This window comes from Lepidochelys kempii, chromosome 4 (genome assembly GCF_965140265.1).
Source record: "Lepidochelys kempii isolate rLepKem1 chromosome 4, rLepKem1.hap2, whole genome shotgun sequence".
Taxonomy (NCBI): Eukaryota; Metazoa; Chordata; order Testudines; family Cheloniidae; genus Lepidochelys; species Lepidochelys kempii.
Genome location: NC_133259.1, coordinates 116,943,309 through 116,960,835, shown reverse-complemented (window position 1 = coordinate 116,960,835; position 17,527 = coordinate 116,943,309). Strand labels below are relative to the sequence as shown.

Genomic DNA, 17,527 nt, shown 5'->3' with positions numbered 1-17,527 from the left:
ACACTGCTTAATTCCCAGGGATTTCTTCATAATAAATCCTCCAAGTAACTACTAAAACTAAAACAATAATTATGTTCATTAAAGTTCTGAAAACTGCTAATCGAAGCAAATGCAACCTGTATCTCGGTGGGCGAGAAGGAACTTAGGCTACGTCTACACTTCAGACCTTAAGGTCTCCTGCATAGCCACTCTATGCTGGTGGGAGAGAGCTCTCTTGCCAGCATAATTAAACCACCCCTAATGGTTGGCAGTAGCTATGTCAGTCAGAGACACACTCCAGCTGACATAGCACTGTCCATACCGGTGCTTTTATTGGTGAAACTTATGTCGGGGTGTGGTTTTTTTTCACACCCCTCACCATCAAAAGTTTTGCCAACAAAAGCACTAGTGTAGACAAAGCCTTAAAGGGAGGTGGTGACCATGCCCCTTTTATGCCTTCTCCTGAGAGCATGAAGAGATGCTCCTGGGGGAATTCTGTACCACTGTGCAAGCGCACAATTAATGTCCCCCACAGATTTCCCCCACCCCAGAATAACAGATTATTCTGGGAAGCCGTGAGAGGGGTCATGCTACAATTACACTTTTCACCCACCAGGGGCTGATGTGGTGCCAGAAAAGAGGGCAGCTGGTTCACAGGCCAGAGCAGCCAGCCGCAGAGAGGGAAAAGGCAGAAGCTGCCTTCATCACAGCACTCTGCCTAAGGGGCCAGGTGGAGGCAGCATGGAATATGTAGAGACGGACAGAGTGAGGCACACAGGGCTGTTGCAGCTCAGGCTAGTTAGGAGGACAGATTGGGGCTGGGGTACAAGAGCTAGTGGGGTGACACTGAACCAGGGACTGAATGGAGAGTGGGGGTGCAGGGACACATGGGGACAGGAGCAGAGGTGCCTGACTGAATGGGAGAGGGGTCAGTCAGGGTCTGCATGGAGGAGGCACCCCATTCCCTAACAATTCTTACCCCCCTGCCCTCCCAAAAATCAAAACTGTTTCTTACTTCTTCCACCCACAACAAACTGCCCTCCAAGTTCATTCCTAGGCTCCTTCCCAGCAATTACTTCCCTCTTCCTCAGTTCCTTCATTGCCTCTGACTCCCCCAAGCCTTTGCACTGCTTCTGAGGGGTGCGGGAAATGTGTTTCTGTAATGTACTTTAAATAAATTATTCAAAGTTCTGTATTAATATGCCAAATAACGAATCTATTTGTCAAAAAATATGTCCTGTGTATTGTATAAAGTCCTCTGTATTGTCACAGACATACTTGCAGACACGTATTTCGAAATAAATTAACAAAATAATTGAAATTGGTGTGATTATATTGTGTTTTTGACAAATAAAATATGCAACATTTTTCAGAATTTTAATTTGTGCACAGAACTTTTTTTTTGGCACAAAATTCCTCCAAGAATAAGAAGAGCAAGGATGCATGAGCAGCCTACTGGAATTGCTTACAAAAGTCAACTCAAACGTACTCCTGGTTGAATTCTATGTTACTGCGTGTGTGCATAATTAATGAGCCTTGCATATTTTTAATTTTTTGCATAAAAAAAAACTTCTGCTGAAATGTTGCTGCAGATCCACCTTCTGCCCACCAGCAGGTACTGTGGTGATAGAGCAAAGCAGCAGCTCCCTGCCCGCAAGGGAAGAGACAGAGTCTGCCTTCTTCACAGCAGGCCAGGTCAGGAGACAGGGGCTATGTGGAGACAGACAGCGTGGGGTGCTGGGGAGGTCAGACAGTAGCTCATAAGAGCTAGTGGGAGAAGACAAGACTGGGGCAGGCACTGAATGGCAATGGAGGCACAGGGCCACAGTGGGGATGGAGGTGCAGGACCACATGGTGATGGAGGAAGGGTGCAGAGCTACATAGGGGGAAGGGAGTGTGAGTGGGGGTGAAGGGACACATGGACAGGGGGTGCAAGGACCCATGGGGGTGCATGAACACATGGGGATGGGGCAAATGTGCCTGACTGAATGGGAGAGGCTATGGGTCAGCCAGGGTCTGCACGGGGAAAGCTCCTTAACAATCCCTCCCCACCTAGTAATTCATTAATATGCATAATTCAAATAGATTCATATGTCAAAAAACATTTCCTGAATCTTTTGTGTTGTCTGTACTGTTACAGACATACTTGCTGACCAGTATTTTGAAATAAATGACCAAAAATAATTGAAACTTGTCTGATTATATTGTGCTATTAGGACAAATAAAATACGCAGAATTTTAAATTTGTGCACACAATATTTTTAATTTTTTGGCACAATTCCCCCAGGAGTAACAGGCACACACAACCTGCAGTGGAATGTATATGTGCACAATCACTGAAGGAAAACAGAAGCTTATCCAATTTAAGAAAAGGCTGTGTGCGATAGAGGGCAGAAGCAACACAAAGGTTCCTTACAAGTTGGGAATCAAACTGGAAGGGGGAGTTGTACTCTTTCAAGCTCTGTCCATTTGAAACACACCCAAAAGTAGATTATACAGATGTTAAATAGTAGGTGTGCTGGGCAAGGTGGATTTTGGCTACCCTGTCTTCGGTGGGGTTTGTGATACTGGCAGACCAGATGCCAGCTCATGACAATGCCCTAGGCCTCCCTGAACACTGACAAATGCATAGCTGAAAACTAGCTGGCTCACCTGTGTGTTAGCATGGTTAAAATAGATGTTAAGTTTATAAGAACAAAATGTTTGTAGGATGCTGCCTGCATTAATCTCACGTACAATATCTGTAGCCCATGTTATAAGGTAATATTAAAGTGTTTGCTGTGTAACTGTATAAAAGTGTTTGCTATGAAATTGGTAACCCCCATACACTCAAGAGAGAAGCATTACCAAGTGTGAAATACTAGTTTACCACAAAAGGTGCCATCTCCTGCCCAATAAAAGGCCTGTATGCACCAGACAAACTGTTGTGGAAAAATCAGTGGACAAAGACTTTGTTGACTGGGACTTGCACAATCACACTTTGAACTCTGGGGGAAGTGAATAAAATCCTTAACCAGAAAGAACTGGATCACTACACTGCTTGGAATTTGGAGTAAGCACTATTTCTAAGCGTAAGCAAGAGATCCCCATGCGCTTATCTTGGATTACACCTAAAGACATATAGAGCTTGCGCATTACAGCAGCTTCTATTAACTTTTTGAAACTGAAGACTAACTCATTTGTGTATGTATGTTTACCTCATAAATAACTCATTTTTTTTCTAGTTAATAAATCTTTAGTTAGGTTAATATAGGATTAGGGTGATGGATTGTACTCCTCACACTGACCCTGAGAGGGTAAATTAGGCCCAATTAACTGCCAGGCTGCACCTGTGGCAGAAGCCAGGGAGCAGGGATTGACGGAAGCAGGCTCAGCTGGGCAGGAACAGTGGGGCCTGTATAAAGCCCAGGAGCTGAGAGCAGAAGTCTCACTTTGTGGGAGAAGGGAGATGTGTTTGGGGCTAGAGGCAAATAACCTGGGAGGGGGAGTTTGGGCTAGGAAACCCAGAGAAGAGGGAGAGCCAGGAAGGTAGGAAAAGGTTAAGGGGAAAGTCAAACCTTGCCTGCTCATGAGAGGGCCCGAGTCAGGATCTGGAGTAGAGGGTGGGCTCTGGTTCCCCTACCAGCTTCTGACAAAGTGGCACTGTGGAGCCAGTGAGCAGGAATGCTGCCTGAGTCCATTTGACAAGCAGGGCTTTGATAGCTGAAAGGGGGAAACACAGATAGTGACCTGGCTGGAGGACCAATTCACGAAGGGGAGACTGCAGTTCCTTGAGTCAGAGGGGTCTGCAAGGTGAGAGGACGACAGAAAAGGCACCACCAGAGGGGGGCACAGCACCTGGCAAAGCTAATCCCCAGAATGGTCAGGAGGAGGTGCCACTACCAGTGAGTGGACCCCATGACAATTGGTTACAAGCATTAGCTCTCTCACCAAAAACAAGGTACAATTCACCTGGTGTAAGTGACTCGTCCTTTGAGGCTCAGAGTAACCTGAATATTGTAATTTTTGGTGTAAGGAACCATCTATCACAAAGGCAGGCTTACCTCGGTGGCAAGATAGATCAGAGTTCCCAAGGGGACTGTCTGCAACTCCTTGTTAAGGCTGTTATAGTAATAAAGGAGTTCAGACTTGATACTTGATTGGTGAAATCCAAGTATAGCACATAACCAGTTTGTGTTTGTGCCCTGATTTGTAACAGTTGGCCCTGACGTTGGCATCCATTTGTGAGACACTCCAGATAACGTGAGAGCATTCAGATGGCTCCTGTGCTCTACTCCTCCCCTGTGGTTCACTAGATTCTAGGTGTTAGATTGGGTGGCAGAGGTGGAAGATTTAAAAAGTGCAGCATTCTTCCAAGCTCTGCTCACAACCCAAGCTGTACTTAGTTGAGGCACCAAAATGAAAGGTCATTCACAGTAAGTTGTACAGATCTTCAGATTATGATTATCCTGCTTTTTGCAAGCTCTGATAAATAATGAATAATTTTGACACCTAATCATCATTATGTAGGCTCCTGGTAGCAACTCTAGAGTTAGGCTTGTGTTTCAAAGTGGGCTTAAAATACAGCATAAATCTGTATTTTCCTCTAACAGTAGGTGGCTGTCTCCTGTGAGATTTTAGAGTGTTAAATTTTAGGCCCTTTGAATTTTCTGTGCAGCTTTTGTTTGTTAGAAATTGGATTCTGGCTGAGATATTTCCTTGATATTCAGACAATGTATCTTGAGCAGAACTGGTTCAATACACAGGGTTTTTGCGGGGAAGAGTATTAACTGAATTTCAGGTCATTTTTGGCTGCTATCATTCATAAAGCAAGAGTTTATGCACCAACAGATATGCAAGTTTACTGTGCATAACAGAAGAGGTTTTAATGTAAAGACACAAGACCTTATGAGCAGAAGCAGCAGCTCCTTGTGCATAAAATCTTTGGCATGGGCTGTCTTTAGACCACCTCCACAAGTCTAAATCCCTGCACCTGCTTAAGCTTAGAAAATACAAACAAAAAACCCCACCAGTGGGAAATACACAAAAATCTTTCATTGTGATTGTTAGACTTTCTACCACACACTCTGTATCTACTAAATTCAAAACCATCCCCATGGATATGACAAGTTAAGCCATCTGATAATACTTCATACTTTTCCACCCAGAAGCACATCCTTACCATCACCACAACTACCTTATAGCATGAACCACGCACCACAACCTTATCCCTGCCTTGTGGATGCCAGCCTTCTATCACTCCCTTTACCAAGCCACCTCTCTTCTCCCTCCCCCAAAACACATTATTACACCTAGTATTGTTAGGAAGGAGTAGTTGGATGATGGGGGGTGGGAAAGGAAAGGTTGAGGGCAAAATTAAGGTTGCAGTGCATGGTCTGATGTTCCACAGCTGATAATAAGTTTTGCGCCTGTGGGTCGAGGAACAGAAGTTATACATAGTGTTAGGCAGCTTAACTTTTCATTTCCTTGCTTTTTTGGATTTGAATCATAAATGTAGCAACTGTTTCACAGCAAGTTTTTTGTATATTCTTTATTAGGCTACACAGCCGACATCCCATTAAAATAAATGCAGTTCATACCTCAGCTTTTTGTTTCAAGTTAACTGCAGATCTATAAACACAAAAAGCTAGACCCTAGTTATCCCTGGTCCCAGCATACATTCTTGAATACAAGACTACATCCATCAGGAAAAGGTGTTACAAATTACTATGATCCAGCCCAATTTGATCTGTGTTGGCACAGCTCTCTCAATTTATAGAAATCTCTACACCAAATTAGTGCATCCTATGGATGTATGTCAAAGCTCTATTTTTATACTTCATGAAATACCAGTGTTGATTACAAAGGTCTATTTCATAATGTAATAGAAGTCAGAAAGTGATAAAATCTGCTGTTAGAGTAAGCTAGCTACATCAAACCTGATTTTTCATCTAATCAAATCGGATCCTGTCATGGTTTTTCAATGATGAGACATTTAAAACATCTGAACTGTATCCAATGTATAATACACAATACATAAGAGATACAAGCATCCATTTTCACTGGACAACATCTAAAATATGTAAATACCTGTTCCTGCAGGTCGTAGTCATAGCTATCATGCAGCAGAAGACTGAGGACATACCGAGTATATATCATGGCATCAATGCCACACTTCTCTAGCTCTTGTCCCAGCCAGGTCTGCACTGGGCCCAAAGCATGAAGCAGAGACATTTCAGAAACAGATACAGGGCCTGGATAAGAGCTTGAGGAGCTTTCAGATGGCAAACCATCCACAACAATTGTACAGATAGGGCGCATGAATCTAGGTGGTTGGCATCCTTATAACGTGAAGCATTTTCTGTAGTTGATATTCCGTCGATATCTGGAGGTGATTTTCACTCCGGTAAACAGGAGAGAGGCTTGACTTCTAGGACAATCATTTATATTTCCTGGCAGTTAGCCATCTAGAGACGAACATCACTCTTCAGGCATGACCAGTGAATAAACTAAATCCTACTAGCAAACACATATGAAGATGTGTTTTTCTACCTTAATTTCACATTGAGGCCAGATGCAAGTCCCCAGCAGGACCTATAGAAAGAAAAAGGAAAAAAAAAAAGTTGTGATGTGTATCCATAAAACAAACATGAACAAAGAGCGAACACTCAAGAATGCAGCCATTTACATGTTGCTTACTTCCAAATGACACACAGTAGGTATACTATTCTTATGAAAATTATGGAGTAATTCCAAGTTTCCAGGAAACTTTTCAAGCAACATTATTTAAACACCAACACACCAGGAGAGGGGGGATAATAAGCACTTTACCAAGCAACTAACAACCAATTCATAGTTTGAAATTTATTTGCTTGACCTGGCTTTGTTTGAAAGCTTCAATTTTATTACCATTGTTATCATCGCTTTAGAAATGGCACTTAGAGCAACAGCACCTCAGTTTTGGTTTTTGGGAAGCAACAGTTTTATTAGTCAACTGACAGAAGACTGCTGAGCAGTTGAAATTCAGGGTTCTTTCATTTATTTTATAAACGAAAAAGAAAGCATTACCATTCTGTAAACAGACTTCATCCCTGTTGAGTTATATGGCCACACGGTCTAACAATCATAGTCACATCTCCTCAAAAAGATAACTCCCACTAACATACCAAAGTTGCTTTTCTGATCTATTCATAGATTTTGAAGAAATAAGGACCACAGAAATCATTTAGACAGACCTCCAACATGACACAGGCCACAAATCTTTCATTAATTAATTCCTGCTTTAAGTCCAATAGCTGTGGTTGAACTAGCAAGCATTTCTGTAGCATACACCAGGCTAAAAGTAAGTTAGGCTGATGTCAGGCAGCTTACGTCAACGTAACTCTATACGCATCTACACTACAATGTTGCTCCCACCAATGTAAGTCACCAACTACTCAGATTTAACTCCACCTCCGCAAGAGGCATAGCACTTAGGTCGGTGTATTTAGGTCAACGCAGTGCCAGCCCTGGGCGGTAGGGCTCCAGCCTGTCAGTTAAAATTGGTGGAAATGCTTCTGGTGAGGCGACACACCACCAAGAGAATGAACCTAGCGTGGACATGAAAAATGGATTTAATTACTGCAGTGGCTGTACGTCAATATAACTTAAGTTTACTTAATCTTGTAGTGTAGAGTTGCCCATTGTAAAAATGGGCAATCTTGGTTTAAAGATTTCCAGGGATGAAGAATCCACTGAACCCATCACAAGCCTGGGTAGCTTGTTCCAAAGTATATGAGGGACCCCCCTCCCCTTTTTTAATTGTACCTTATTTTTAGTCTGAATTTGTCTAGTTTCCACTTCCAACCATTGGATCTTGTTATATCTTTGTTTAAGAGCCCTCTATCACCAAATTTCTGTTCCACATGTAGGTATTTACAGACTGATCAAGTCATCCATTAAGCTTGTCTTTGTTAAGCTAAATAGATTGAGTGTCTCACTATATGGTATGTTTTCTCGTCTTTTTAAGACTAAGAACAAATTGCACTTAGGATTTCCAAACATTTGCATAGTATCTCAAATTCTAAGGCCAAAAGGGACCATTGATCATCTCATCTTACCTACTATATAGCACAGGACATAGAACTTCCCAAAAATACTTCCTAGAGCATGTATCTTTTACAAAGACACCCAATCTGGATTTAAAAATGGTCAGTGATGGAGAATCCACCATGACCCTTGGTAAATTGTTCCAATGGTTAATTACCCTCATTATTTTGAAGCTAGACAAATTCAGACTGGAAATAAGGCTTAAACTTTCAGTCTAGCAAAGAAAGGTGTAAAACCAGTTGCTGGAATATCTTTTCCCCATGTAGGTTCTTGCAGACTAATCAAGTCACCCCTTATCTCCTCTTTGTTAAACTAAATAGATTGACTCAAAGAGTCAATCACGAAAAGGCAATGGTTCTCAACCAGGCGTACATGTATTGCTGGGGGTATGTCAACTCATCTAGATCAGTGTTTTTCAACCTGGAGGTTGCAGGACTAGTTTGGGGAGGTGGGGGTCACAAGTGCAGGGCCGACATTAAAGGGTGGCAAGAAGGGCAACTGCCTGGGCTGCACGTCATAGGGGGCCCCCTTGAAACTGAGGCTCTGGCTATACTACACAGCTTTTAGCAACACGGCTGTGCTGCTACAGCCATGCTGCTAAAAGCTGCACAGTGCAGCTGCTGTTTGTCAGCAGGAGAGAACTCTCCTGCCAACAAGAGAAAAAAAAAACCTCACTCACTCTCTCACACACACACACCCCCGAGTGACAGAGGCTTTGTCGGCAAGAGCACTTTCCTGATGACAAAGCGCTGTTCACACTGGCGCTTTTTGTTGGTAAAACTTGTTTTTTTGGGGGGGAGGGTTTTGGGGGGGTGCTGACAAAAGTTTTGCTGACGAAGTGCCAGTGTAGATATACCTTATGTTACAAGCTTCAGACCTGGGAAATGGGGATAGGTCTTATGCTTCAGACTCCTGAAAAGGGTACAGTAGTCTGGAAAGTTTATAAACCACAGCTATAAGGCATGCTTTCTAATCCTTTAATATTTCAATGCTTCTGCCTTTCTGCATCATTGACAATTTTACTGTCTCCATCTACTAATGGACCTAGACTATTGTTAGGATTTCCTTTGTTCCTGATATACTTACAAAGTTTCTTGTTCTCCTTAGCCCTGCCAGCCATCGATTTTTACCAGATTTCTGTAACTTTTCTTATCAACTATCTACAAGTAAGAGCCAAACCCAAGAAGCCCAGCAAAGCATCTGAGCCCTACTCCTTCCCTCAACCCCCAACTATGGGAGAGTCAAGCTTAAGGCGACTAGCCAGGAATATGGTCTCACTGAGGGGAAGCCCAGCAGAGCCTATGGGTATAGTTGGACACCACTATAGATAATTGATCCCAAGGGGCTCGCAGGACAGGCATGATCATTGTGCAGATCTGCACAATCTGCGTGTGACATCTCATGTGGACATCATTTATTTTGTGGGCAGTGCTTGGGAGAGTACTGCAAACTGCCACTGCTCCCACAAATTCAATCCCTGTCATTCATGCTCCAATGGGTGGCCTCTCAGTACACGCTTACACTGTTTAGCCAACAAAATAACTGAAGTCTTAACACATGATGACTTTCTTTATTCCACAGCCCCTTGTGCAATTATAGCTTCCAGTACCTGGAGGATATATCAATATGTTCACTGGTTCAATATAGACATCACCACAAGCAGGACACCCATTTTAACCCTAACACTACAGGCATTAGTAGCCAGGCACCTAATACAAAGACAACTTTTCAATTAAAGTTGCCAGTATTAGCCCCTGCCACCTTGTCCGTTGGAATAGATAAGCCTAATTTTGAGAGAGAATGAATAAATAAAAATAGTAACTTTTATTCTTAAAATATTCAACAGGAATTGTTCAGTATCAGAGTTACATCTGCCAGATTCTTATGAGTTAGCCCAATTGACAGGAAAAATGCCATGAAGGATTGAAAGAAAAATATTGTTTCACCAAGCATTTTGTTTAAAAGTAAAAAGTATTGCCCATTTAAGTTCATCAAAGCTTTCAAAAATTATGTTTATAGGGAGGCCAAATTTTTCAAAATTTGAAGCTTAAAGTTAGGTACCTAAAACCATATTTAGGCATCTAAACAGTAGATGGAGGTCCAGAAATGCTGGGAACCAACAAATCCCACTGAAATCAATGTGAATTGTTGGATAAAAAAGTAACCTCTCTCTTAAACCACATCCTCCTATTTAGCCCGACAGCAATGTCAACTGCTGCACAATTAACTTTTCCTTCAAGTCTCTCTCTCTCATTATCTGCATGCTACAGCATGTGATAAAATCCCCTCTCCTGACTCAGTATGTGCTACCTCAACCCACTCCTCCAAATCCCCTCAAAAGCTCTCTTCTTTCTAACAGAGCTTTCTAACAAAGCTCCAGTCTTCCCTCAAAGTAGCCAGCAAAACTGGCAGACTCTATAAATAACAAGTTACAGAAATTGTGAAAACAAGAAATATGCCAAACTTCACCACACTATCAGTTCTCTCACTTTGCTTTTTTGAAGCATCCCTTCCCTCATCATTACCTGTAAGCGTCTTTTCAGATTCTAAAGTTCTTTGGAGCAAAAAATATGGTCTTCATATTAACTATTCCTAGGACACGTAAAAATTCAGCACTGTAACTTCTATAGCAGTAGCCTGAAAAGTACATGGATTACTTCTGCAAAGCAGGATCAAGCAGAAAGAAGCTGAATTATAAAATAAAAAGCAGACTCAACACAAAATAAAAAAGCCCATTCCAATTCTGTGGATTCCTGTTCCCCTCTTTCTCCTCTTACAAGGTCTGCAGTGGGATGGAGGAGAGAGCACACTTCAAGTACTCTTTGGTTCCTGAGAATCCTTGCCTACAGGGATCAGGCTAAGCAAGCCTAAAAAGGGGAAAGCAACACTGTCATTCAGAAATTTTCCGACAGAATATTTTTTTTTAATCAGACAATGACAATTCATAGAAAGCAAAACATTTTGCAGAAGCGCTGTCACTTTTGATGAAAATTCATGTAACAAGAAAAACTAGAAAAACATTTCAACAAGGTTGAAACGTTCAATTTTTTCCTTTTCAGAATGAAATGTTTTGATTTTCCATTCCAAAAGGACTTCATTCCAATTTTTAAATTTTATATTACATAATGAAAGAAAGTCAAAATTGAAACAAAATGTTTCAATCTCATCAAAATGAAACATTTCTAATCAACCTGCAACATTATTTTGGGACTTCTTTTTGCAGGAAATTTCAAAGCAACTTTGAAGTTCCAAAATTCTCTGCAAAACAAAAAAATCCAGTTCCCCCCAGCAGTTACAGTTTGATATGTAAGGCAATAAGAAGTCACTGACATGACTTAGAGAAGAGCAACACTGGCAAATGTGGAAAAAAGATTTTAGAAGGGACATATCAGCCAGTCTAGAGGGAGAAGCGTTGGTATCAAAAGCTTCATCTTCACTAGGAAAAAGACATTTTATCACAGTTAACATGTTAGCTACTGTGTATTCTAATGTAGACAAGTTGAATTTTTAATACATGTGAAAACTACAAAATCTGTCTTGACTACACTAGGATTGACATGCATTAGCTACTGCACTAAAAAATACCTCCCTCCCCCCTGTGTTGACATGGCTTAAGACACCCCAAAAGGGAGAGACTGCAGTATGGTCTGAAGGGATCAAATTAACCACCTCTGATAACAGTTGGCATATTACTCATGATTAAGGCTATGTTTTAGTCACGGTTATTTTTAGTAAAAAGTCATGAGCAGTAAACAAAAGTTCACAGCCTGTGACCTGTCCAGGACTTGTACTATATACCCCTGACTAAATCTTGGGGAGGGGGAGGCCTAGGGGGCACTGCCAGTAGAGGGGGATGCTGGTGCTGAGGGGATGGGGGGCTGGCTGGCAGGCTCCCTACTCGGCTCTACACAGTTCCCCAGAAGCTGTGACATGTTCCTCCCTCAGTTCTTATCTCTGCGCACAGCTCCCACTGGCTGGAGCTAGGAGCTGACGGAGGGACATGTCACCACTTCCAGGGAGTCCCCCAAGGTAAGTGCTGCCCATAGCCCTCACTCCCTGCCATGCCTCAACCCCCAGCCCTGAGCCCCCCCTCCCACATGCACCCAAACTCCTGCTGCTGCTGGGGAGGGGGGAAAGAAGGTGACCCGAGACTGTCCCAGCAGTGGCTGGTGCCACTGGTCCAGGGGCTGCCCAACCTACTCGGGTGGCCCCTGAGCCAGCCACACCAAACACTGCAGAAGTCACAGTGGTCATGGAAAGTCACAGAATCTGTGACTTCCATGACAGACTCACAGCCTTACTCATGAAAGTCACAGAATCTGTGACTTCCATGACAGACTCACAGCCTTACTCATGACTAGTGGAAACAAGATTAAGTTAGGTCACCCTTCTCAAACAAAGAATTTCTGTGAAGTTTTTATAGTGTGGCAATACTTGTTTATTCAATTTTCTGGTTCCTTTTTTCCTTTGTGGTGCTTTGCCTTTTCCCCTTTGAAAAAAGTACCATTGTTAAGGACAATTCTAAATAACATCCACAAGTATAATATACAATAAATTTACAAAATTCCATGTAAAAGATGGACTTTGAGAACTTTAAGATTGCATAGTTAAGCAATATCAGAAAATGTCAAATTAAGGCTGCACACATAATCTTCACTCAGTCCCTTGTGTGTATGCATTACAAGAGACTTTAATTACGTGATGTCTGGGTTCCTTCCCCCACTCTGAACTCTAGGGTACAGATGTGGGGACCCGCATGAAAGACCCCCTAAGCTTATTCTTACCAGTTTACGTTCAAAAATTCCCCAAGGTACAAACTTTGCCTTGTCCTTGAACAGTATGCTGCCACCACCAAGCGTTTTAAATAAATGGGGAGAGAGACCACTTGGACATGTCTTCCCCCAAAATATTTCCACCCCCAAGCCCTACACACCCCCTTTCCTGAGGAGGCTGGAGAATAATATCCTAACCAATTTGTTACAAAAAATCAAAGACCCAAACCCCTGGACCTTGGAACAATGGAAAAAATCAGTCAGGTTCTTAAAAGAATGATATTTAAAAAAAAAAAAAAAAAAAAAAAAGTAAAAATCATCTCTGTAAAATCACGATGGAAAATACTTTACAGGGTATTCAGATTCAAAACACAGAGGATCCCCCTCTGGGCAAAACCTTAAAGTTACAGAAAACAGGAATAAACCTCCCTCTTAACACAGGGAAAATTCACATAAAACAAAAGAAACTAATCGCCTTGCCTGTCTTACCTATACTGGTTGCAGTATTGGAAGCTTGGATTAGGATGGGTTGGAGAAGATGGATTTCTGTCAGGCCTCTCTCAGTCCCAAGAGAGATCAACCACTTAAACTAAGAGCACAAAATAAAAGCCTTCTTTCCCCCAAGATTTGAAAGTATCTTGTCCCCTTATTGGTCCTTTGGGTCAGGTGCCAGCCAGGTTAGCTTAACTTCTTAACCCTTCACAGGGTAACAGGATGTTGCCTCTGGTCAGGAGGGATTTTATAGCACTGTATATAGAAAGGTGCTTCCCTTTATATTTATAACACTTGATCATACACTATTTCTCAAATAACAGGTTTCAGAGTAACAGCCGTGTTAGTCTGTATTCGCAAAAAGAAAAGGAGGACTTGTGGCACCTTAGAGACTAACCAATTTATTAGAGCATAAGCTTTCGTGAGCTACAGCTCACTTCATCAGATGCATCTGATGAAGTGAGCTGTAGCTCACGAAAGCTTATGCTCTAATAAATTGGTTAGTCTCTAAGGTGCCACAAGTACTCCTTTTCTTATTTCTCATTTCTCAAATAGTACATTAATATATCATCACATTTTCTGTGTCCCAGGATACACAGGTACCATCTTCTACTGTTTGTTACTCTGTATATACCAGACAAACTGAGCCTACTGCATTTTCATTAGCAATTGGAGGGAGACATCTTTAGGGCACATTAAAGTTTCCCTAGTAGAAGAGAGGAAGGATGATCCAGTAGCATTAGCCTGGGAGTTGGCTATTCCCTGCTCCATCAATGACATTCCTCTGTGGCCTGGGGCAAAGTCTCTCTGCACTTCAGTTTAGCAGCTATAAAATGGGAAAAACAGTAAACTCCCTACTTTAGTAGTGTTGTGGGGATCAATACATTGAAGACTGTGAGATATTCAAATACTATGGTAATTGGGACCTTGGAAGTACCTAAAATAGACAAAAAGGCCATCCTGCTTTGCGGTAGAGTGGCAGTTGTAGCTATGGGCGTTTCAAACAGTTATCTAGATACTAGCATGGGTAGATTACAGTAGAAAAGTTATAATCACTGCACTCTTAACTGAAGCACTGTCCTCAATATGTGCTCACTGCAGAAGTGCTAGGAGTATGTATTTATATTCAAACTATCAACAAGCAAAGCAGACTAGCTAAAAGTGCAAGCTGGGGCAGGGCTTTCCATGTCTTTAACTGTTCCTTTCTCCACATCTTTTTCTCAATACAGAAATACGTCTTGTCATGGGGAAGCAAACAAAGCAGATACAGACAAACAACATCTAAAACAGTCTTATTACTCGCATTTCACAAGCATCAAGAGACCTGCAAAAATGTCAGGCACCCAGAGGGTTAGGTACTGTAAAGAATTGGTTATTTAACTAAAACTTCCTGCTCCAATGAACTTAGTCCTACTTTAAGACATGACACAAGATGGGTGTAAAACAGACAGTGATGGGAGAAGAGAAAGGTAGGAAAGGGTAATGATAATATGAACATGTTTTTTGTACAGACTGGGTATTCACATAATTTTGTATTTACAGTAGTTATATAATACACAATTTATGGAAGGGCAAAGTGAAAAAAAAATGAACTCCCCCATTATCTCCCCCTCTCCCCCCCCCCCAAGCCAGTAACATTTTTAACCAAAAGGCGGCACAGAAAATTAATTGTCCACCGTATGGTAACCTGGTTACAAAATACTGTTCTGTGTATTCTATAGTCTGCAAGACTTTCACAAGACACATACTTGTATGAGCATATACACAGATTTCACTTTTGTTGGGAAGAAGATAATCTTTCCAAAAATGTAATGAGAAACTCTGCCGTTGCCCACCCTAACCACATGGACTGAAATCTATGTCCTTACTATTTCAATTTCCAGGTTAGAATGCCTTGTAATAAAGGCACAAGAATTCAGAAATACACAAATTGTTACTTTTGTTGCATTCCTTGGTACAGCCTAATCTCCCACGTGACTTTGTAGTCTTTGATTTAAGGGCAGTTTTTTGTTGTGTTTGTACAGTGCTTAGCACAACAGGGTCCTGATCCAGGATTGCGTACCTAAGCACTACTGTAATACAAATAATTATAATAATGCTTACACCATAAACAAGCCTTGCCCTATTACTCATTTCAAAGGCCACTTCTGCAACAAGGCTTCAACCAGAAGTATTGCCATACCATTACAGTCACACAGAAGAGCAAAGCACCTGACCAATCTCAAACAAGAAGGTGAGTTATTCTACTTTCAGAAAGGCATGAAAGAGACTGAAAATTTTTGAAGTCTATGGACAACCAACCCGGGGGCGGGGGGAAGACGACAACATAAAACATATTTAGGCAATAGGACACAGAATCTAAGATAGAGATTATCCATTACAATACAGAAATGCAGCTGCAATAGAAAGTTCCAACATAACTATGAGGGTAAACATGCAGAGTCAAAGGCAATCTGCACTGTTAGCCCATCCATAGGGCTGTACATTTTTGACATGTACTAAGTCCTCTACAAAATGCTCTTATTGGTCTGTACTATCATTATCTGCTTAGCCTCGTGAATTCTCATTACACTCCACCACTGCCAGTGAGCAGAGTAAGGAACTGGAATCCAATATCATTTGTTTCCTAAGTCCAGAACCATATTCTTTATGTGGAGGGTTTTGCACTAGTTATTTATTGCAGAGGAACGATGCGTTTATAACTTAAAGTGTTATAATTATTTGCACTGCAATAGCACCTACAGGCTTCAGGGCCCCATTTGTGCACATAAACAAAACAGTGTGCAATATCTCGAAGTATATGTCTATACCAAAGTTTAAAAAAAAAAAAAGTGTTTTAACTCTTAACTTGGGCTAAAATAGCAGTGAAAATACAGAGATTCTGCTTAACAGCTTGAGTTCAACCTCTGGCTCTAACTTGATCAGCTAACCTAAGCTAAAAAACAAGTTGCTATGTCTTCACTGCTATTTTAACCTGAGATAGTTGGTTTTCAATCCTTTCAAGTAGGATGTTGATAAATCAAAAAAAGTGTTCAGAAAAGAGGCCTGACAAGGATTAAAGCATCAGAAAACATGCCTTATAGTGACAGATTCAAGGAGCTCAATTTGTTTAGTTTAACAAAGATACCTTTTGTCTGCTAGGTTGAAGAGTGTGTCACAAAATCCAATGGCTGGAAGTTGAAGGTAGACAAATTCAGGCTAGCACTGGGGTGTACATTTTGAAGTGAGTATAATTAGCCACTGGAATTTACTAAAGATTGTGGTAGATTTTCCAGCAAGGTCAACTTTAAAATCAAGATTGAAGTTTTTCTAAAATATATGCTCTAGATCAAACTAGATGGTCTAGCAGATAGGCCCTTCTGGCCTTTGAATCTATAAACTTGGGGTAGCTAACCAGAGGTAAGAACTTCCTCTGTTGCATGGGGCCCGAGTCGCTTGCTGGAGGATTCTCTGCTCCTTGAAGTCTTTAAATCATGATTTGAGGACTTCAATAGCTCAGACATAGATGAGAGGTTTATCACAGGAGTGGGTGGGTGAGATTCTGTGGCCTGTGTTGTGCAGGAGGTCAGACTAGATGATCATAATGGTCCCTTCTGACCTTACTATCTATGAACACACACACCCCCACCCACCACTCTCTTTCAGTGAAGACCTACCCAGACAGCTTACAATCTTTGTACAAGACAAGAAATGACAGACAGGAATAGATACAGAGAGCACAAAGCACCTGCAAAACTATTATGATTGGTGTAAGTAGTAGCAGTCACAGAACATTCACTGCTTAGCCATTGTAATTTGCTTTGTAGGCACTGTAACAGAGGTGAGTTTGAGAGCGAGATCTGAAGGGGGATAATGTAGTGGCTTCATGGATTTTTGTAGGAAGCTCCTCCCTTGCATAAGAGGAGACATGGGAGAAAGCACAGAGATGATAGATGAAATGGGAGCACAGAGATGAAATTTGGAAAAGCAATTATTAGGTCTATACAATTCTGAGGCCTTAGAACCCTGCACATGCACAATATAAGATCAAAGCATACCTGATGTGGACTGCATTCACAACAGTCAGCTTCTGGTACCACTGTTTTACTATCCAGCTACTTACTGGACTGAAGGGATCAAACACTTCACAGAACATGTGTCTCTTAATACCTTGCTCTTATAGAATCATAGAATATCAGGGTTGGAAGGGACCTCAGGAGGTCATCTAGTCCAACCCG

General features: G+C 41.6%; 1 protein-coding gene across 9 annotated transcripts in view; it reads right to left on the bottom strand.

Moving 5' to 3' along the window:
* KIAA0232 (KIAA0232 ortholog) overlaps window positions 1–17,527 on the bottom strand; it is a 103,180-nt gene that overhangs the window by 64,465 nt on the left and 21,188 nt on the right. For 4 of the 9 annotated variants that reach the window (XM_073342576.1, XM_073342577.1, XM_073342578.1 and 1 more), the window contains one exon: window positions 6,511–6,552. In XM_073342576.1, the coding sequence (XP_073198677.1) occupies window positions 6,511–6,552 (42 nt within the window). Of the gene's footprint in view, window positions 1–6,048; window positions 6,553–17,527 lie in introns of those variants that run through there. The other 5 variants (XM_073342571.1, XM_073342572.1, XM_073342574.1 and 2 more) reach the window with 2 other exon arrangements.